General features: G+C 45.8%; 1 protein-coding gene across 3 annotated transcripts in view; it reads left to right on the top strand.

Annotated features, from left to right (window-relative positions):
- The window catches only part of LOC119393175 (rab-like protein 6), a 113,200-nt gene that overhangs the window by 80,950 nt on the left and 9,804 nt on the right, over positions 1–22,446 (top strand). For 2 of the 3 annotated variants that reach the window (XM_049414834.1, XM_049414828.1), the window contains exons 13-14: positions 13,560–13,594; positions 15,818–15,959. In XM_049414834.1, coding sequence (XP_049270791.1) covers positions 13,560–13,594; positions 15,818–15,959 — 177 coding nt within the window. The remainder of the gene's footprint in view (positions 1–13,559; positions 13,595–15,817; positions 15,960–22,446) is intronic. The other variant, XM_037660013.2, reaches the window with a different exon arrangement.

The following is a 22,446-nucleotide window of genomic DNA, read 5'->3' as shown; positions in this document are numbered from 1 at the left end:
TTACTATTGACAAAGCATAGCTCTGAGATTTGCACTGCACAAACATGGCGTGTATGACGTAATTGCTTGCGAAAGCAAGGCCTCGAGATTGGCCTTCACTTCTGCCATCACGTTGGCGTAGACTCATCATCATCGTTATTGTCGGAGAACGGGAGGAGTTCGAGCTGGTTGGAGCTCCATGGTCGTGCGTGCGTTCGCCGTCGGACTCGCCGCGCCGGTCGTGATTGCGTGTGCTTAGTTCTTTCATGCCTACAGCTGTTTGGTGTTAAAAAAATCACATAACTTGATTCATTTCTGTGGATAAGGCCGTCCTAAGCTCCGCGTTTCTATCGACTAGATCGCGGCTGAGCGCGCCAATTTTCGTGCTGCTCTTAAGAATTGAAATAAAATTCTGTACCACTAAATATTTTGCCGTTTTTCCTGTTTTCGGCTCTTACGTTTCCCGTCTCTTACTTTATTTCCTACGGTCCCTTCAAAACGTATCAGCGGGGTTCTACTGTACTACAAAGTGTAAAGTACTTTTCTCTTTGTAAGCTTTGTAAGTGCACATTTGAAATTCGATCTTATTCTTTGTAATAAATTCTAGTTATAAAATTTTGTTTAAAGGTGACCGCACTCGTGCTCGGACAGAAGTGTGCGCTGTTAATGAAACAGCTTTTCTTTTTTTTTTAATTTTGCAGGCCATTCATAAGAATCTTCAACATTAGCTTGTCGAATTTTCAGCCATTTACACCACATTTAGAGGCGCCCCTGAATAGTGACTGCTGATGCTTCTACCCCCATATTTGGCCTACAATATTTTCTACGAGGAAAAAAAAATAACCAAAGGACTAAGTTGTGAAACCTTTTCCTAGAATGCAAACTTGCTGTGGACTAGTTCCATGTGGACCTCTGGTTTCTTTAGTGCTCCTCATGCACCCTGTCCTGCTTCATGGTTTTGGAGCTTTTGCCATCTTAGAAAAGAACAGTGCAAGAGCTAATGTGTTTCTTCATTTGCTGCTAGTTATTTAACCCCTTATTTTGACAGCATACGTTGACTGGATTTGAGAGTTGCTCTTGAAGTATGATAGGGGTGGAAAAAGTATAAGTGAGCTCAGGTGTTATGATGATCATCAAGTGGCAACACATGACTTGTCTTTATTCAGCCAATACAACCAAGGCACTGGCTCTGATGCCCTCTGAAATTGCAACTTCAGAACATTTCTTTTAAACAGTGCCTAATAAATGCTGCTCAGAAAACTTCCCTGAACAAGCATTCGGAATGTAGGCACAGGTGAATAGCCACTGTTATCTGGGTAATGTTAGTACTGTAAACTCCTTTAACAAATAGTGTCTGCTACTGATCATTGATGCCCAACTGATAATTAATGCTTAACTCCCCAACATACTTGGTGAGACAAAAATTTTGGCCATAAAAGATAATAAACCACAAGGATAACTTTTGATGATTAGCATAATCTGTGACAGCAATATCTGCGATGTGGCATGCAGGCGGTGTCCAGTGAATGAATGAAATCTCATATGGTGCTTCAAATTTCATTTCTCTGTCAGTGCTAGAGAAGTCGAAATAATTGAACTTTCTGAAAAGTTCTATGTATCAAGAATTAGTCACTGACTATACCGTCATTGAACTTTGACAAATCTCTCAGCCAATTTTAAGCAGAAATTATTCATTTATTTCACTTGTGCATGCCTGTAACTTACCCCTTACAGTGAATAGTAAGTAAGTCGCAACAAATGCAGTTAATTAACGCAGTGACTTTTTCTTACATCTGTTTCGCGTGGTGCAAGCTGATGTTCATGCACCGCCACCAATGAGCTCTTCAACCATGGCAGTCCACAATGTTGATGACTTTGTACCAGACGGTGATGCAAGCTTTAGCTCCTTTTAGAAGAGCGTGATGCTGATGGGGGTGCTGCTGACCACTGCACTTGACAAGAAAGTGCCAGGTGAACACCCTGCACATTTTGATTGGTTTCACCAACTGCATTTGAGTGTCTGCGTGCGAGCTGAGTGGTGGTGAAACTGGTTGCAAAAATTCTCATCTGCTGAGAGCAGTGCATAATCACACCCAAGTTTGCGTTCACTACCATATCTGTTATAGCCTTTGAAAGAGCATTGAAATGCAAATCAGCCTGTCAAGTTTGAGCTGGTTAGCAGCTTGTGAGAAAGAGTTCTGTTGTTCTTTAGTGAACTAAAACTTTCTTGTGTAGACTGTACTTCTGACATAAGATAAAAATGGCATAGCAGATTCAGTACATAACCTGCCATACCATAGTTTTTTGTGAATCATGTGAAATACCTTTTTAAACTTGCACACTTGGGAAATGGCGGCAAAAACTTTTGCTGCCTTACTGGTAGTGCTGTGCGGGTGTGGGCATGTATGTGTGCTTTAATCAGTTACAGCTTTATTTGCTTCCAGCTTATTATTTTGCTTGCAGGTTAGTTGTCTGGTATATGGAACTTCAGAATCCTTAGAGCCCCTAGGGCTCTTTTTTGTACTGTAAATAAATAAAGAGCAATTAACACTGATTTAATTTGTATACATAGTTTGTTGCAGCTGTCACTGAGCATTCCAAGCCAGCCAAATAACAAGCTTACCCATCTGGCTTCTCTGCTCATTAGTGATGAAGAAGAGTCTGGTGGCAACCCACTGGTCACCGGATTCCAGATGATGTAGACCCGAGGACTTTCGTCCAGGTCGAGCAGCTGGTGACCTGCCGGCTTCTGTGGTGCCTGTGGGCAACAGAGACTCCCAAGACGATGAGATGCTTTATGTGGGGGTGGCAGCAGTGCACGAGGTGAGGTGCCTTGAGATAGCCTGCAAGAATCAATGTAATTTGGTGGCTCATGGAAAAACAAAAAGCTTACAGAAAAAAGAGGGCAGTACAAAGGTATGGCAGAGTGAAAAATGATCTTATAGACTCCTAGCCACTTTGTGCTAGGAAAGTGAGCCAGTAGTTCCTCTTGCCTTTGCCATTCTTCCCAGAGGCAATCTTTTCTTTCTCTCTGCAATACTTCCCTTGAAAAGTCATAGACACTATGTCAGTTCCGAAAGTACAGAGACAGTTGGAGTTCAGAGTGAGAGGGCTCTGTCCTGCAGTGTATTGCTACAATAAGGCAGAGGATGGCCTGATTATGATGGTAGTGCATACATAAATTTTAAAGACCTTGTTATGCTGTGCTACAGCTGAGCACGTTTAGGGCGTCAGGAGGTCAAAACTCGCGCCTCTGATCAATAAATATTGAGCCGACGTATGAACGCTAGTGCGTTGAAGTATGTGTGAGTAGACGTGATTAGACGTGAGTATAAATGTGAGCTGACATAAGGCCATAGTAAAGCTGAAGTTGAGTAGATAGAACCATAGGTCAATAAAAAATGTGGAGCTCACTCAGACTCACTCAAGAAATATCTTTTGCGCTTAGGGCTTACTCGGACACAGAACACCAAAGTTTCCTCAACCGAACTCACTCAGACTCACTAAAATTCTTCTCAACCGTACTCCTCAGACTCAAATGCACCAGATATTCCTCACCCGGACTCATGGCTCGATCAGAGTCTGAGTGCCTAGTGAGTTGACTCGTGAGTGAGTTTGCCGACGTATGGTACTGTGCAGCAAGAAGTTGCAGCTAGAATTCTCTTCTCACGATGGCCAGCGCAAACAAGACACAGGACTAGAAGAAAGGTCATGACACAAGCGCTGGTGTCATGTACACGACTGCACTTGTGTCATGTAGGTACTTTATTCCATTCCTGTGTCTTGTTTTGCCTTGGCCATCATGAGTGTATTCCAACTCGCCCAATTTGCTACCTTATTAGGATTCTTTTGTCAGCTTCCTACTAGTAGCAAGACCCATATACAAGACCACTGGAAACCAGATATATTCAATAACAGCCTCAAATACATCACACACTGATTTGTTTAACAGGCACATTCAAGTATTACTCTTCATCTTCAGATCTTGCGGACTTAAATTCTTCAGTTTGTTTCATTACGTCATGTTACTGACAGATTATTGAGATTTTTTTTTTGGCCTTCCTTGTCCATGCATTTGCTTCACTTTGGACCCTCTGTGCATAGGCCTCAGTCTGCATCCGCAGTACGTACTAAATAACTAAATAAATAGTTATGATCTTTTCTATAAATATTTAGAAATAAGCTTTTTGAAGTTAGTATGTTTTCATACAGCAGAAGACATTGTGACATAAGTTAAGGAGGCTCACAGTAAATTATAACACAGTTAGTGTGAACAGTGTTTAAAAAGTACAGCAAATTGTTGAGGAAAAAATGCGTTACATGCTGCATATTCGAGTAAGCGGATCTGTAAAGCTACTGCAATTACTTCGAGTTTTCCTCTTGTCATTTGGATGAGCTCTGAATGCACATTTTATTTAGATTGACTCAAGTGCCCTCTGCCATAATACTAATGGTCTGCCTGTGTGAGACGAATGCAGATGCTGATTCTGGTTCAGTGCACTTTGACAAGATATAGAGTGCCCTGTTTTACACATCTGACAATGCGATGAGAAATTTTTGGCAAAAGAGACTACACCTGCATTCGCATGCCAAGCCTGTTGCTGGCTCACCTCTCTATTTACCATTAAACTTTCTCTTTGTTATAAAAACTTACATGCTGTTGAGATGAAGCCAATATCATTGTGAAAAGTAATGAGTGCACGCTCATCGGAAAAATCGTGACATACAGCACTGCCTGCATGCGATTCAGCAAAGCTTCTCGATAAATTGAAACTCGTCAAGCTGTCATATACTTCTTGCTTTGAGCAGAGGCTATGTGTGGCTTTGATATCTGTTAGCAAAGCTTACATATCCATTCATCCAAGACTTTTCTTAATGTCTCTTATTCGAACATGTAAGCTTTGCCAACAGAGAGAATCTAGCACTAGTGTCTTGTATATGACGAGCACTCCCGGTCATAGGGATGAGGGCATCTGCCTGATTTTGGTTGATGAAGACATAAATACGCAGTAATGACTCAATAGGGGGTGCAGTCGGGGGAAGGGGCGTGGGAAGAGTGGTAACCTAAGCATTACATGTGCCCTTGGCTCCAAGGCTGGAAAAAAGCAGAGGAGTAAGTTTCCTAGCAGGTGCAGTCAAGGGAATGGTCTAGAGCTTCTGCTGCCTGGATGATAGCTGTCTTGTTCACGTGACATCACAACATTTGATTTGCTTATATCTCCAGTAATAATAAACAATGTGTAAAGACTGCTTGTGTTAAAAATAGACAATATTTTTAACAGGATTGTGGCTGTTGGGCCTGTTGGTTTTGGCATCAGTAATGATTGTGTAGCGCAGATAACGTGGGCACAAAAGAAGACACGAGATGTGTGTTTGTCATCTTGTATTTTTTTTGTGTCCTTGTTATTTGCGTTTCAAATGTTTACTGATTACATCAGGACCCATTAAATCAGCTTCTGGCAAATACAGTGAGAAGAACTAAACTTCCATGACAGTACAGTGTGACTGAAAAAGCAGTTCTGCAGTTATACTCCCATGTATAACTGGCACTTACAATACAAGCTATTATGGGTTTGTTATACATGCTTGATATACCGTGTGAGCTGGACTCCCACTCCCTTCAGCATAAGCAGCATTGAGTCTCTTGATTTTTCATAAAAGTACAGCAGCATGTGCTATGTATATGTAGAAGTGGACCTTCTTGTTTCATAACATAAGCATAACCAGTCATATGGCGCATACAGAAAGGAAGAAAAAAAAATCAAATTAAACTGCTGATATTGCTACAGTAGGTCTGGCCTCTTGCTTAAAACTCAAGGTCACCTGACCTCTGGCCTTGGGCTTAAGCTTGCAGCTATCACTGTTTCAGCACAATGCACTAATACAGTAAGACCTTGTTAATACATACCCACTTTAAGTGCACTAATGGTTAAAACGTAGTTGCAATGGATCCTGACCAAGTCTCATTGTTCCTAATGTGTTTCGCTGACCTACAGCGTCGAGCCGTGTGGCTCATCTATGCCTACCGGTTAGTGCTTGCTGCGATCGCCTTTTGGTTGCATAAAGGTGAATTGTGTCTCTCGATTCACTGTGCAGCTGGTGCCTTTATGTCCCACAAAAGGTCTTCAGCCTTTTGGGAGAGGTGAGCGCGAGCGGTTTGATTAGGAGGGCGCCAGGCAGAGAGAGTAGAACTATAGCTTGCCATCATGTGCTTTCTTGCATGGTTCCTTGTTGTGGCAGTCGGGTGGGGTCGCCGTTCGCCTTTCAACTCCCTGTCTTAACGCAGTGGCTGCCGTAAAATGGAAGAACCTGGTTGTTCTCCGCAAAGCTGGCGATAATCATACAGTCGAACTTGGGGAAAACAAGTCTTACGTCGCCGCTGCGTACAGCATCCAGAGAAGCACGCTTAGTATGCTAATGAAAAACAACGCCAACATTAGGGCCAAGGCAGACTAGACGCTTCCGGCCCACGAGGAGCACGCACAACTTCGTATTGATGGTACGCGTTAGCGTTGAGTCCGTGAGGCGTTTAATAAATAAATAGCACAGGTTCAGGCGACCAGCAGTCCGAAACGGAGCAAGCACGAGCACCAACAACCGTCCTCGTCTTCGTCTTTCACTGGCGCCCCTGTTTGCGCCCTATCCATTCTACAAATCACTCCCCCGCAGAAAAGGAGCATCCTGGCGACTTAAGGAACAGGGACGACTGGTGGGTCGTAATGCGGGCTTCAGTCGGTCGACGTGAACAATCTCACGGCCACGGCGGCGCCGGTCTGCGGATGGTTGAACGGGCTCGACAACATAGTTGACGGGAGAGGCTTGACTTAGGACGCGGTAGGGGCCTTCATACTTCTGCAGTAGCTTTGTGGAAAGGCCAGGAGCAGAGGAGGGAACGCGAAGCCCACCAATGTTCAAGGCGAATATGACTGGGGAGGCAGGTTTGCGTCATGGAGGTCCTTTGGCGTGCTTGGTCTTGTGCGGTTAAGGAACGTGCGAGCTGCCTGCATTCCTCGGCGTAGGTGGCGACTTCAGATAGAGTTGTGGACTCTGAGCGTCGGGCGGTGACAGAAGAATGGTGTCCATAAATGAGGAAGGTTCGCGGCCGTAAAGAAGAAAGAAGGGAGAAAATCCTGTCGTAGACTGAGTAGCGCTATTGTAAGCGTACGTAACAAAGGGTAGTATGCGGTCCCAGTTGGTGTGGTCAGCGGAGACGTACATGGACAGCATGTCGCCTAGTGTGCGGTTAAAGCGCTCAGTCATTCCGTTGGTTTGTGGATGGTAGGCGCTGGTTGTCCGGTGCACAACGTTGCATTCACGGAGGAGGGCTTGTACGGCATCAGACAGGAACGTGCGTCCGCGGTCGCTGAGTAGCTCGCGAGGCGCGCCGTGGCGAAGAACAAGTTGGTGAAGTATGAATAAGCCGACTTCACGTGATGTGGCCTCTGGCAGCGCGGCAGTCTCAGCGTAGCGTGTCAGATGATCGATAGCGACGATCACCCAGCGGTTCCCGTCTGGCGTGTACGGAAGGGGGCCGTACAAATCAATTCCGATGCGATCAAAAGGCCGGGAGGGACAAGGCAACGGCTGGAGCGGTCCAGTGACTATACGTGGGGGGCTCTTCCGGCGCTGACACTTGGAGCATGAACGCACGTATTGGCGGACGAAGCGGTACATGCCACGCCAGTAGTACCGCAGCCGGAGGCGTGCATAGGTTTTGATTACACCAGCGTGGCCGCATTGGGATCCGCGTGAAAGGAGGCACAGATATCGGCACGGAGGTGGCGAGGAATCACCAACAACCACTTGCGACCATCAGATAGATAGTTGCGGCGGTATAGGAGCCCATCGCGGATGGTGAAATGTCGAGCTGTGCGCCGCAGCGAGCGAGTGGCGGTACGTGGTGAGGGCTTAGATAGGAACTCCATTAAAGAGACTATCCAAGGATCCTGACGCTGCTCAGAAGGCATGTCAGCGTGTATAAGGGCCGCAGAATCGTAGCTGGAAACAGACCCGTTGCCACAGTCATGGGGAAGGGGAGAGCGAGAAAGAGCGTCGGCATCTGAATGTCTACGGCCTGACCTGTAGACGACGCGGATGTCGTATTCTTGGAGACGTAATGCCCATCGAGCTAGACGACCAGATGGGTCTTTCAGTGAAGATAACCAGCAGAGGGCGTGGTGATCAGTCACGACATCAAATGGGCGGCCATGGACGTAAGGTCTAAATTTGTAATTGCCCAAACGATGGCTAGACATTCTTTCTCCGTGACCGAATAATTTTCTTCAGCTCTGGTGAGAGTGCGACTTGCGTAAGAAACAACGTACTCGTCGAAGCCAGACTTGCGTGGAGCAAGAATAGCGCCAAGGCCGACTCCACTGGCGTCCGTGTGGATTTCGGTAGGGGCGTCTGGGTCAAAGTGACGGAGAATCGGTGGCGATGTCAGTAGATGACGTAATTTCGCAAATGCGGCGTCGCAAGCGGAAGACCATGCCATGACACCTTGGCTGTCAGAAAGTAGGCGTGTTAAAGGGGCCATTATGGATGCGAAATCACGAACGAATCGTCGAAAATATGAGCATAGGCCTATGAAGCTGCGGAGTTCTTTCAGGGTCGACGGCTTGGGAAACTCGGCGACAGCGCGGAGCTTTGCAGGGTCGGGTAGAATGCCGTCCTTGCTGACAACATGTCCCAAGATGGTGAGCTTCCTGGCGGCGAAGTGACACTTCTTCATATTGAGTTGTAGACCAGCCTGTGTGAGGCATTCCAGGACACTTGCGAGGCGCAGAAGATGGGTGTCGAAGTCCTTTGAAAAAACTACGACGTCGTCCAGATAACAAAGGCACGTGTTCCACTTGAGACCTCGAAGGATGTTGTCCATAAGACGCTCGAAGGTGGCGGGGGCGTTGCAAAGGCCAAACGGCATCACGTTGAACTCATACAGGCCGTCAGGAGTTACGAACGCAGTTTTTGGGCGGTCAGCTTCATCTATAGGTACCTGCCAGTACCCCGATCGAAGGTCCAGTGAAGAAAAGAACTCCGCGCCTTGCAAACAGTCGAGCGCGTCATCGATTCTGGGGAGCGGATAGACATCTTTGCGTGTGATCCTGTTAAGGCGCCTATAATCAACACAGAATCGGATGCTACCGTCCTTCTTTTTCACAAGTACCACCGGGGAGGCCCAAGGACTGTGGGACGGCTGTATAACGCCACGACTAAGCATATCAGTCACCTGGTCATCAATAACTCGGCGTTCAGCGTGAGAGACCCGGTATGGACGCTGACGCAGGGGTGCATGGCTCCCGGTGTCCATATGATGGACGATGGCAGACGTTCGACCCAAACTGGTTTGCTTGTAGTCGAAAGACGTCCGAAAGCGGTCGAGAAGCTTCAAGAGTTGGGTGCGTTGAGCAATAGGAAGGTCCGAATCAATTGATGGAAGGAAAGCGTCTAGGGAAGATGTGTTGGACGTGGTAACGAGATCAACGCTGGCGACCTGGAGGCTTGTTGTGCGATCGAGCAGTTGGCTGGCGCAAACAGAATCAATCTCCTCAAGACGCCCTATACATTCTCCGCGGAATACTGTGGCTGCGACCGAAAGCAGGTTCGTGACATAAATGCTTGAGCAGGAGTCTTCGATCGTGACAAGAGCAAAGGGGAGAATGAACTTCTTACGAGAAGTGAATGCTCCTGACGGTGTGAACATGGCGCTAGAGAAAGCATAGTCGCAGGAGATCGGTACCCGAACAGAAGACATAGGTGGGATGTCCGTGTCCGCGGCGACGACGACACGAGGGAAAGGTGACTTGCCAGAATCGATGTCGGAGATCGCTGATAATTCTAGTTCGGCACGGGCACAGTCAACGATGGCATGATGTGTGGAAAGGAAGTCCCAGCCCAATATAACGTCGTGCGAGCAGTGTGGAAAGACGACGAATTCGACGACATACAAAACGTCCTGAATGAGTAGCCGAGCCGTGCACGTCACGGAAGGTTGTATGGGATGTGCGGTTGCCGTACGGAGAGAAAGACCAGAAAGCGGAATCGTAATTTTTTTTAACTTGCGGCACATTGCTTCGCTCAACACAGACACAGCAGCTCCCGTATCGACTAAGGCCTGCACGGAAACACCTTCAATGAAGACAGTTATTTCGTTAGCAGGTTGAGAACGAGGTCTTGTAAATTTCGACAGCGGCGCAGTTCTTGCCTCCGGAACTGCGATGGTCAGTTTTCCGTTTGGACGGGCGAGGGGCGACGAATCATTGGCGAAAGCGAACGTCGGCGCGGGGACGGCGATCGACGGGAGTTGAAAGCTCGGCGGTTGGATGAAGAGGTGTCCGAAGTTGCGTGGGAGGGCATCGGCTGTGGTGGCTCTGGACGGACGTAGCTGTAACTTGCGTCAACGGTACCTGGACGGGCAACGCGGCGGCGGCAGAAACGCTCGACATGGCCGGGTAGACAGCAGTAGTAACATATTGGTCGGTTGTCCGTTGTGCGCCAAGGATTATGAGGAGGGGTGACAGGACGACGATAAAGTGGAACGGGCGGGCCTGCCGGCGTCTGCGTTGAGTAGAATGCACTTGAGGAGTGAGCAGAGTCCGTGCCGTGTGGCAGCGCATGTGACTGCCTTCTCGCGACGTCAGCGTAGGTCAAGGGCGCGGATACAGACGGCGGCTGGTGCGTAGGCGGAAGGGCTTCGGATACTTGCTCCTCAATGGTTTGTCGCAGCGACGAGGGGATCCCATGAGCATTGCCTGGGACAAAGGGTGCAAGAGACAGTTGTCGTGCAACTTCTTCTCGGATGAACTGCTTGATTTGTTGCGTCAATACCGTCGGGTCCGGAGAGATGGCGCCAACGGTGAGTGCTGACGTACTGGTCGTGTCGAAGCTAGGACGGCGTGTGGAGATGCGCTGCTTTCGCAACTCGTCGTAGCTCTGGCAGTGCTGAATGACGTCCGTGACTGTTTGAGGGTTTTTGGCCACAAGCATGTGGAACGCATCGTCCTCGATGCCTTTCATGATATGCTTGACTTTGTCAGCCTCGGACATGGCAGGATTGAAGCGGCGGCAGAGGCCTACGACGTCCTCAATATAGGAAGTGAAACACTCTCCAGACAGTTGGGCGCGATCACGCAAGCGCTGCTCTGCGCGGAGCTTGCGCACTGTCGGTCGGGCCGAATACGTCCGCGAAAGTCGCTTTGAAAGAGGCCCAGGTGGTAATCTCAGCCTCATGGTTGTTAAACCAGAGTTCCGCGACTCCTCTCAGGTAGAACTGGACGCGGCCGAGTTTGTCGTTATCGTCCCACTTGTTGTTGACACTCACTCTTTCGTACGAAGAGAGCCAATCTTCGACGTCCTGCTCATCAGTACCGCTGAAGATGAATGGGTCGCGCTCCCTTAGAATACCGGGACAGCGAGGAGCTGGGGGTGTGGCAGCATTCTGCTGTGCGACGTCGTCGGGCATGGTTGACAGGGAAGGTAGAGTCCGGTTACGGAGTTCCAGGGTGCAAAAGAGAACCAGCACTCTCCACCACTTGATGGTACGCGTTTAGCGTTGAGTCCGTGAGGCGTTTAATAAATAAATAGCACAGGTTCAGCGACCAGCAGTCCGAAACGGAGCAAGCACGAGCACCAACAACCGTCCTCGTCTTCGTCTTTCACTGGCGCCCCTGTTTGCGCCCTATCCATTCTACAGTATGAAGATTTTGAGTCACTGTTTACATTGATACCATATTTACTCGCCTGCATACAACACTTATCTCTAACTACAAACAGCGGAAAAATAAAAACTAAAAAAAATCCCTGCATATTGCCGCAAGTCGCCTACCTTACATTATCGTTAAGCAGTGATGTGAAGCCAACTTGTGCACCAAAATTTGCATTGAAAATATGGTAACTTCTATTAAAATTTTATATCGAATTATGTGATATAGAACTAATTCCCGTTTTTTAGCGAGTTCGATATATGTGGATTCGACTGTATATTGCACACCACTATTGTTTATGTGTAGCTTAATTCCTAGCAGAATACTAGATCATTAGCCCTTCATGTGTCAAAGGTGTATATGTGGTGCCGTGAACAAGTCTGGATGACTTATATTAATGGCGCTGTCTGTACGTTTAAAAGCACACCAATTTTTTCTGTCTTCGTTGTTCCACAAGTGCTGCCACGCTTTGGCGATACAAGGCATTCTTTTTACACTATCGACCTTCGGTTTTGATTTCAAGGTTTGTATAGGCGAGCGCATTGGCTATTGCTTGCAAATCTGCCTCACAGATGTGCAATTGGTAGCCACAAAAGCTGATGCCATCTGGTTTGCTTATCTCTAAGAGGATGAGCACTTGATGCTTGCTCATTTATTGCTTACAAGGGTGTGATGACAGCTGTTCACTGGCTGGCACTTGGATATACAAACGATGCCACTCAATACAAACGATACTGCCATGCCTGCATTTTGTTTCTTGATATACTTACAAAAACTTATTGCTTGGCAAAAAGATGGACTGCAGGAAGTTTCTTACTCGTTTGGTTTTTTTTTTGATGGGCACACAACCATAATTTTGTTGCATGCAATCACTTACACAGCAGTTAGGCTATGGATGTGCACGTTGGTTGCTCTGCTGCTAACAAGTCAAGCAGTGTTCCCTCCAATGCTGACTACTGCCCAAGTGCCAAATCGGAATTAGATTCATTGGAATCTTGAGGCGAGGAATTACTATCTAGTTTGGACTTAGATTAAGTCCAAGGAGTAACTTCACAGAAGTGTGTGCGGCATCATGATGCTAACTGCAACTAGCTGAAATTAGTCTGGTGTTTTAGCATTGCCATTTTTGGGCGTGTTGGCTAACGGAACTCGAAAACATTCAGCGCTAGCAAACAAGGATGTAAGAGAGACAACACCACAATGCGATAACTTCAACAATTGTGTGTAAGTCTGGTGTGTGCATTTTCCTATGCCTGTAAAAGATACTTATTCCAGTGTGTCAATTTCTTAGTCTGATAGGCCTTCTTCCCTCATTTGTATTATTAGCCATGAATGAGAACTGCATCTCTATTTATGGAAATAATTTTGTTTTCCCACCAATGGTCACTCTAAAATATTACATTTGTTTTTGTTATTTACGGTGAATCTACAATTTAAAAAATCTGCCCTGTTGGGTTGCATATGATGCAAAATATTTACGTTCAAAGGCTCAGTGACAAACTGACTGTATTGCACAAAACTCCTGTTTCTTTTTTATTTAGTGGTTATATTTTTTTCAATGCTTACAGGGCAAAAGAAAATGTTACAGGGCAAGTTTTGTTTCCAGCAAAATAAAAGTTATGTTTACCGTCTGCAGGCCTCCTGTTCTCATTTCATAGAAATTAAAGCAACAATACTGGCCACAATGGAGACAGGGCATTCATGACTTTATTGCTTCAATGGATAATGATATTATTCTGGAGGCAAGGTTTGGGAATAAGAAGTACTTAAATTTGGATTTTCTTTTGCACACGTTCGGATTTTCTATTTAACTGGTGCGTCAGGCTATGCCTTTCCCGCCCCCGAATTCTGTGAAAGATCTTTTTCAATCTGTTTCAGAGCCTTCAGAGGAATCTTTTCTGTCAAGGGAAGAGGTACGTGAGCCATAACATTGCTGTAAGCATAGGATTGGTGTACTATTACTAGTTTATAGATTGTGGGGCTTGTAAAAAAAATCACCTGGTCTGCACCGAACACGCAGCACAGTCACAGTGAAAGCTAGAAGAGTGGCCTTTGTAGAGCTTGTGGGAAACTCTCTTGGGGCAACTAATACCAGTACACTTGCAAGGTACCCACTATGCCAAAAATCATAATTTTTGCGCAGTAGGGAAGCACCCACTATGCCATTATTCGTCATTCTGCAGAGAAGCGTGGTACCTACTACACATCTGTAAGGCATTAATGTGCACTTTGTGCTGTGGCTGATGACGATGAAGAAATATGGCTGAGCCCTTTGTAATGAGTTGGAAGCATTCAACAACCCACTCGTGCAATTCGCATTGTGTGACACCTTGTTGCTATTTTACTCTTCTACCACGCTATGTTACATATGTTAAAGGGGTCATGAGCCTTGGGCTTGTTGAAAAAACACATCCTGCGGAAAGCTGACACGGCTATGAACTGCTCAGCCGAATATTGCAGTCGTGCGCGCCGCGTAAAGGCTGCAAGCGGAGCGCGAAGTTGCTGTTTTCTCAGGCGCCCTCTTTTCAAACAGAGGCCGGTTCTCACTCTCATCGGTGGGCAGAGCGCCTGCCGGTTGACGTCGCGTATCTGCTTCTCCGCGTGGCAAAAGACATAGCATCCTAATTGGCTGATAGCCGACATAAATCGAGAGTGGCGTTCAGATCAGATGCGCTTCTTGCCACACGGTGCCGCCACTTGTCGGCACCGCACTCCTCAGTCTGCTAACTTTACACGGTAGCCACACTCGCGCACGTGAATCACAGCACGAGAGCGATCGCGTTTCACGACGCAAGCTGACGTAACATCTTTCCCCCGTGCCATCCCTCCCTGTCTAGCTTTCAATGCGCTCGTCGTGACGAGAAAAGAGAGAAAGCGCTGAGAGCGTGCGCCAAACCCCCGTAACTCCGCTCGTTCTTGGCGGATTCGAGAAATTTTTGCGGCAATCGATTCAGGAGGCAGTAAACTCCTATACTAAGGTCATTAAATCATTACTTGGAAAAGTGGTTCATGACCCCTTTAACGCGATTCCTAGCCCAACATGACGCCTGTATAGGGTCTTTTTGCGAAGGAGTTTCAAGCACCGGTGTGGCTCTGTGGTAGAATACTCGACTACCATAGAGAGGGCGCGGGTTCAAATCCCATCCAATCCTGGATATTTTTTTCTTATTTCAGTTTTTCTTATTTCGCGCGATCGCAGTTACAGACACCGGTGGCGCGGTGGCAGCGGACAACTACGGCACCAAAATCGCCTGTTGTTGTGATCTCATCACAGCTTTCGCTGTAAAAAAAAAAAAAAGATTAAAAGGAGTTCAAGATATGAGGCGCACTATCAAGTGTAAACTCCATTTTTCATTTTCAGAATACTGCATGCTTTACCTGCTAGGTGCACCAGGTGAGCTCCTTCCGGGGAGCAGGAATGCAGGGAGCTTATGCCTTGTGTCTTTTATGGGGGGGGGGGGGCTGATACACATTTAGTATTTATTTTAATTATGAAAAGTGAATGTTAAAGTGAGTGTATTTAAAGAAAAAAAAATTTAAGTGCTTGTTCTATCAAAGGAGAAGCCTGAATGCTTTTCATATCTACCAGGTACAGTTTTGTTCATATTCATTTGTCTGTGCAGTTCATCAGCTGCCTTGTTCTTAAAACCACCTTCCCTTACACTCTATTCGTATATAGACTTCCCTTATGCAGCTTTGATGAAGATTCTGGCAGGCTGTTGGCCGAAATGCTTCTTAGAACACCTGAGCAGTAATTTTTACAAGTGGTTAGCACATAGCACAGTGTCAAGCGCTACGTAAAGTGTTGTAGAGGTGATGTGGGCTTCACTCACAGTGATAAACATATGGTGAATGGCTGGAAGAGTAAATTGAATTTGGGTTATCAAGATACATGCACTGTGGCTAACCACCTCAGCAGCATTCTTTTGCTCTCACATTGGTAGGCTATGGGTTAGCAGTGACTGGTAATGTAAAGGCCAAATGAAAACTCACTTCTGTGTAAAAGAACCGGCAGGTGTTTATTCCAAATTTCTCGAGCTCTTGTTTTGGCGGGTGCAAAGCCTTGCACACAGTGTGCGTTTGATTTTAAAACCCGGCATTTGAATTTCACGATGGTTTGTGAAAACTGGCTGCAGATAAGCCGAGAGGATCCCGATGGAACATCATCACCAGCTGCTCCTGAGAATGCACCAACAGAGCCAACAACATTTTGGAGCATGCCCAGTGAGGACTTGAATTTTCTGGAGAAGAGATACACTGCCCTTCCTCCACAGCTTGGTGAGTTGTCATGCCAAACATTTTGACACTGTCGTGACAAGGCTCTTTTAGAATTCAAAATACTTGCACTTGTAACCTTTTGTACTCAATTACTTTAATCAGTTTGATGCTTATTTCCTTAATGTAGGATCTGCTGTATAACAGCCATTGAGATGTGATGGTGTTAAAGGGATTACATGCTTATTTTGTACGAGTAATCTAGGCAAACATGGGACGGCAGTAGTAACTTCTTAATAAAAGGTGTGTCAGTGTGTAACGAACACCAAACCAGTAACAAGGACTGTACTGGGCACATAGCACATCCTGAAGCCTTGTGTTAGCTCTATCGGCTGGTGTCCATTCTCCATGTTTATTCTGCCTTGTTGCTTACTTTCTTCTGACGTTACGTACTTCACATAGCTGCACGTGGCTTGTGCAAGTTGGGCATTGCCTGGCATTACCGATGTTTTTATGCTAGGCTAATCTTGTTCGCTATACCACAGCATTGAGACATGGTGCCCGTGATATTAGCGATGCGTGTACACTGCGTTGCACTCTTCCATTGCTCCACCAGTGCTGACATTGCACTACATGTGCAGTGGTGACCCAACTGAACCATTTGTGCCATTTTGCTGCATTTCAGCTTGTCTGTGGGCTGGGAGGCCTTTTGTGTTTTTGAAGCAACGGGGTGCTCCCCTTTCTGATAACGAACGGCTGCAGGTGGTGTGCTTCTCTGCATGGCGCTTAGTTATCTTCACCGCATCACACATTCGCGTTGCAGTGAAGCTTGCTTAAGCAAATTGATCCTATTTATGAAATGCAAATAAAATTCCTGCTGCACAAGCCATCCATATTTTTGGGCCTGCACCTCGCTCATTTTCCTCGATTGCTTGCACTGCACTTCACATTCAATGCCCTGTATGACAGAATCTGCCAAAACCATGTAATTTTGTCGGCATGAGTATTTCCAATAGTGTCGTGATCATGGTGCACTTGGGAGGAGCACACATTCCATATATCAAATGCGAACATTGAGTTTTGTATACGTGTACAGCAGGGCTGGGCAAAGATACTTTGAAATTGTATCGCGATACGATACAAGATACTCAGGCAAAAATTATTGGAGATACAGATACAAGATACTGCCGCAATAATTGTATCCGATACGATACTTGGCAATTGTATCTTAAGATACTTCGATACATTATCAAATTTGTTATTATAGATCCATATAATGTAGCAGCAAACACCTATACACGAAAATGCCTGCTTGAAAATTTCTTAACTGTGACCTATTTTGTTTCAATTGAATGAAATGTCTTTAGTATCTCAAAAGTGTTGCCCTTCTTGCTCAAGGTACATTAGTTTTCTTCCATAACGACCTATTGGAGCTTGTTTTAGTTTCTTCACAGGACAACTCTTCATACATTTCGCTGACTGCGGTTACTGCTTGTCATTTTTGCAATTGATGGGAGTCGCTGCTCAGCTTGCCGACCAGCTAGCGGGTTGCCATGCAATCACAATAACATCAATAAGAAGCCTTCGCATGAAGGCGCAAATACCGGTGTGGAGTTTTACCTTGTCCGTAAAAGACAGTTTGCACAATACCGTATATCCGGACAGGTGTACAGCAGCAACAACGCTGGTAGCGACTTTTTTGGGGGGAGGGGGGGGGGGAGGGGGCGGGGAAAGCACGGTGTATACGGAGTTTGATACCCTTCGCTAGTGGACCGGCCGCCACACATGACCGTATCCGTCCCATTTGCTTTTACTTTCTAACTATGTTCGTGAGCTACACAGGCATGACTGGTCTCAAGCATTTCTTTCGTGAGGAACATGTGGTCCCCATGTGCTGAAACATAACCGTGGAACAAAAACTCTATATTTCAATCCGCGTCCACATTTCGCTCGTTGTGTACATCGGTATCGATGTTTCTCGAATCCTGACTCCAAATACCCTTCTGAAATGACCTATATATGAGATATGGGAAAGGCTTCCTTTCAAATGCCAACGTCATTTTATTCAAGCTCTCTCCGACCCCATCATCTTCACTGTCGCGGCCCTTGGAGCTAAATTTCGCGACTGCGGCCCGCTGGCTATAAGCTGAGTTTGAGACCCCTGGTGTATACGTAGATGACGTAAAACTGCAATGAATTTCCATGTTCTATTTACTGCTGGCGTAAGGGATTCTTTGTTGATATACTCATTAACGTGCAAACTTTAAGCAATTTTTCTTCAACCAGAGAGCATGTGCAACACAGAAATGTCTCAGACGTATTTATAGTTGCACAAAGAGTCGCAGGACACCGCCGCTATTCGCGCTGTTGCCGCTTATAGCTCCCATTACGTGGCGATTAGTAATAAGAAAAATGTTTAAGAACGCCTAAAACAGGAAAACAAATATAATTTAAAGTGTGGGATTGGGCTAGTTGGTATTCCATTATTAAACTGCCCAGCGCAAAAATTTAACACGGTACACATACAAACGACGAGGACAAGCGCAGACTTCCAACGGATTTTTATTACAAAAACGCACACATATATAGGCTACAGACCAGAATAAGATCACATGCTTATTCAGGCACTTGAGGCCGCAACAATAGCTCAAGGAAGTTGCATCAGTAAACCGTTCATTTCCTTATCGGAAAAAGAATTGACGTATTTGAATTTTTCGGCACGTGGTCTCCCAAGGTGATATCTTGTTTCTTTGGGGGTTCTTTCTTGCCTTTTAGGCTTTTTGGCTTTAAATGCGAAGCATTTCTTAGCGAACCTCTGGCACTTTGAGCGTTTCTATCTACGTATCTATCTATCTATCTATCTATCTAGCCGCCTACGTCTGCGTGCTCTCATGATCGCCTCCTCAACTTGGTGTAGACCAAAATTGGCATGGGAGGGTAAGGGGATTGGACGAATATGACTGTCGGGTCAAGACATGAATTACATGAAAATCATGTCACGTACGTCGTCAAACCCTTTCCTCCAGACACGTGTGGCACATACCCGTTTCCCACGGGCCGCGGTGTACGGGTATACGCCACAGGTGATTGACAGTTTATATCTACCCAGGAACGGCGAGAACAAACGTTGTTAGTTTAAGTGTGAGAGCTTTAAGAAAAACAGACATCGGTAGCGTTGACCCGACAAATGGAAAGAATAAGAATTAGGATCCTAGCAGGAATCGAACCCAAGCATTCTGCGTGGGAATCAGGTATTCTACCGCAAAGCCACGCCATGTCTGTACACTGGTTTGGAAAAACAGCCTATGCAGGCGTAATGGCGGTGCAACGACAATTGTGTTTGTGGTGCTGGCGATCTAATTTTGCAAGAAAGCAATAAACACTGCATGATACTCCTACGACGCTCCTACTCCTACCATCCAGGCTACATATCAGATTAACGTCTGTGGTTCCAGTGTTGGCTCCGCTTTTATAGCAGTGTAGTAAACATCACATTTGTATTCCTATGATTTAGCAAGCTATATTGAAGCATTGCTCGACCCCGGAGGAATACATTAACGAAAGTTACGTATGATATTCCCATCATCGCCCCGTAAAGTGCACTTAGTCCGCCAGAACGACGTCTCCTCTTCATTTCTTACGAGGCTGGGCGGTGGCCTCATGTTGACCGATGATGATGCCAGACTGATTGACAGCCGCTTTTTACACAAGGCTACGTAGGCCACATACGTCCTTGTACTCTACGAATACGACAAGTGCTGTCCACTGATGTTGCTCTACGTAGCACTATCCAGGCTTACCAGCCTCGACGGTTTATACCTCATCAACGCGAAGGGTGATATCAGTTTCCGACATGTCGCCGGCTCTATGACATACAATTTGTCGATGAAATGGCCGAAGCATCCACGATTTCCAACAACTGTACTATACCCCATGCTTCACTACACATGGATCCCTCGTCACCGCGATCACGACCGGATCCAATAACAAGTCATCACCAGCTGCTGGTGCTCACTGACCACGGTGATGATGACTTGTTCAAGAACTTTCAAGAAGCTCTTCCACACATGTACATGTTCGTGAAACGTGTGTGCCTTATCCATCATTAGGAACAAGCATAAGCACTACATATCAGCTAGTAATACCCACTTTGCCGTTGGCAGCGTTACCCAACTATAAAGAACTGGTTATATAACACATGTGCGGCTCTTCAGCATATATGCGTGCGTATAAAATATATACATGTCTTTAGCGTCACTTTGTAACGTTTCGCTCAGTAACAAAAATTACGTCACAGTCACCTTCCAGCCGCGTGCTTCGCATAACACCGATTCCCACGGTACGTGGGATCTTGCCAATTTTTTTTTTGTTTTTAAGTGCCTGGATAAGCATGTGATCTTATTCTGGTCCGTAGCCTATATATGTGTGCGTTTTTGTAATAAAAAATCAGTTGGAAGTCTGCGCTTGTCCTCGTCGTTTGTATGTGTACCGTGTTAAATTTTTGCGCTGAGCAGTTTAAAAATATAATTTAAATTGAGAGGTGGTTCTTTATCAAACATTCACATTGAATGAGTACAGAAACACAATACAGCCGGCGCCCTTAGTAGCTATGAACATGAAGTATCGTCAACTTACCTGTTGAAACAAGAGAAAATTCAGTGCCCATGGAGAATTGCCTGAAATGGCTCATTGGGACGCTCATGAGTAAAACGGAGCATTCAGTAAAAATTGGTTCTCAGATACCCTTCCTAACATCTTTAAGATGGCTCCTAATGATTTTCATTATTATTTTCAAACTCAATTTCGCTATTTTCATAAGCGGTAAGCAGAATGCTTTGTACTGTATACTCAAGGCACGCCCACAAAATAATATATTTCTTTTCAAAATCGCTTTGGCAACGTGTAAATGTGGAAACAGTTGTAGAAATAAAGCAGATAGTTAGAAGAATAAAGCAGCAATCTCATTTTGGGAGTGCGTTACAAACGACATACTGCAGTGACCAGACCGGAAAAACAGTGCAGAGACCTAGGTTATGCATGTGATGCAAAATGACAGCTAAGAAAGCACTTGTGCTAATAATGAAATTATAGTTTCATAAATTCTTTGAATAATGTAGATGGAAGTGAAAAATACGGTAAGCCAAGATATTTTCTGTTAGGTAAACGCTTGCTCTATTAGATCTAGCATCAGGCAGTGTTACAAAAGTTGTTAGAACCTTATTTGCATATAAGTTAATTCATTGCATGCAGGTCAAACTTACATCCACGAGATCCTTCAAATCGCTGATATGTAAAATCCACGCGACGCAAAGCAACCCCTTTCTTGCACGCATCACATTTCGTTACGGAGCAAGACGCAAGAGAATCTTCAATAACGACACTGTAACAACATCGGAATTTGGGCGACAGACGCCGCACGCAGTGGAGTACGCGGCGCAGGACAGTGGCTAAGAGCAAGTGTCGCTGCATTGGTGCAACTAAACAGAAAAGAAATCGAGAAAACAAAAGGTACGCGGGCCGAGCCTAGACGTCCGCGTGCTTGTCTTCCTGATGTTCTACCGTCACTGGATGACTCTGGCGTAAAAATAAAATAACGTCACTGCCATTAGACGTATTCAGATGGCTTAGTGCCACCAATACCAGCTTGAGAAGCGGAGCTTGGCCAACGATTATTGTTTCGCACGGTTGTGTTGCGATAGAAGTATCTTGTATCTTAAGATACACGATACATTATCAAATGTATCGGAAATACAGATACAGATACTCGTATTTCGAGACGTATCGCGATACAGATACAAGATACCCATAGAGTATCTATGATAGTATCTAAGATACATGTATCTTCGATACTGCCCAGCACTGGTGTACAGTATAACCTCGTTACAAGGGATCTGTTTACAACAGACATTTGGATATTAAATACCAATTTGCGGCACTATGCCGACCTCCGTATTTGTTCCATTGATTGAGCTTCGTTTACAACGGATTCTGGTATAACGGACATTCGGATATAATTGCCTAAAATGTCAGGCCAGCAAGGGGGTCAGGACACCTTTAGAGTGGACTTTTCTACCATGGACATACCAAATTCAATAACTTCTGACTTCAAACATCGCTTAGCATACTTTTGGGATGGGAACAGCGCGCCACGGATATCGACGTGCCGATTTAAGAATGAAGGCCGCCGATCTCCGGTCTCTCAATGATCAGCTATGCCTAGCTGTAGCGACAAAAAATCGGCTCGCAGCGTGCTTGGTGTTGCGTTTTGAGACGCTGACGCGCGAACGATGCAATTCGTTGCTTGCGACGAAGGACATTGTGGCTTTTTCGCCTTCGCATGTCCGCTAGCGCGATGTTCTTGCCCGGAAAGTTCGGATTTGTCTCGTACATCGGCACCGTGAGCGCAGTTAGGCCTAGCCACGAGATCGAGGAGAAAGCTCAGTTGCAATGTGCGTGGCCGCGGTGCCCGATGCTTCGTACTTAGTACGTCATGCTCGATTACAAGTACAAAGAGTTGTCCCGCGGTGGTCTTCGTCATAAGCTCTGAAGT

The sequence above is a fragment of the Rhipicephalus sanguineus genome, chromosome 1, assembly GCF_013339695.2.
Source record: "Rhipicephalus sanguineus isolate Rsan-2018 chromosome 1, BIME_Rsan_1.4, whole genome shotgun sequence".
In the NCBI taxonomy this organism is placed as follows: domain Eukaryota; kingdom Metazoa; phylum Arthropoda; class Arachnida; order Ixodida; family Ixodidae; genus Rhipicephalus; species Rhipicephalus sanguineus.
The sequence above is the reverse complement of the archived record's forward strand: the minus strand, read 5'-3'. Positions and strand labels throughout refer to the sequence as shown.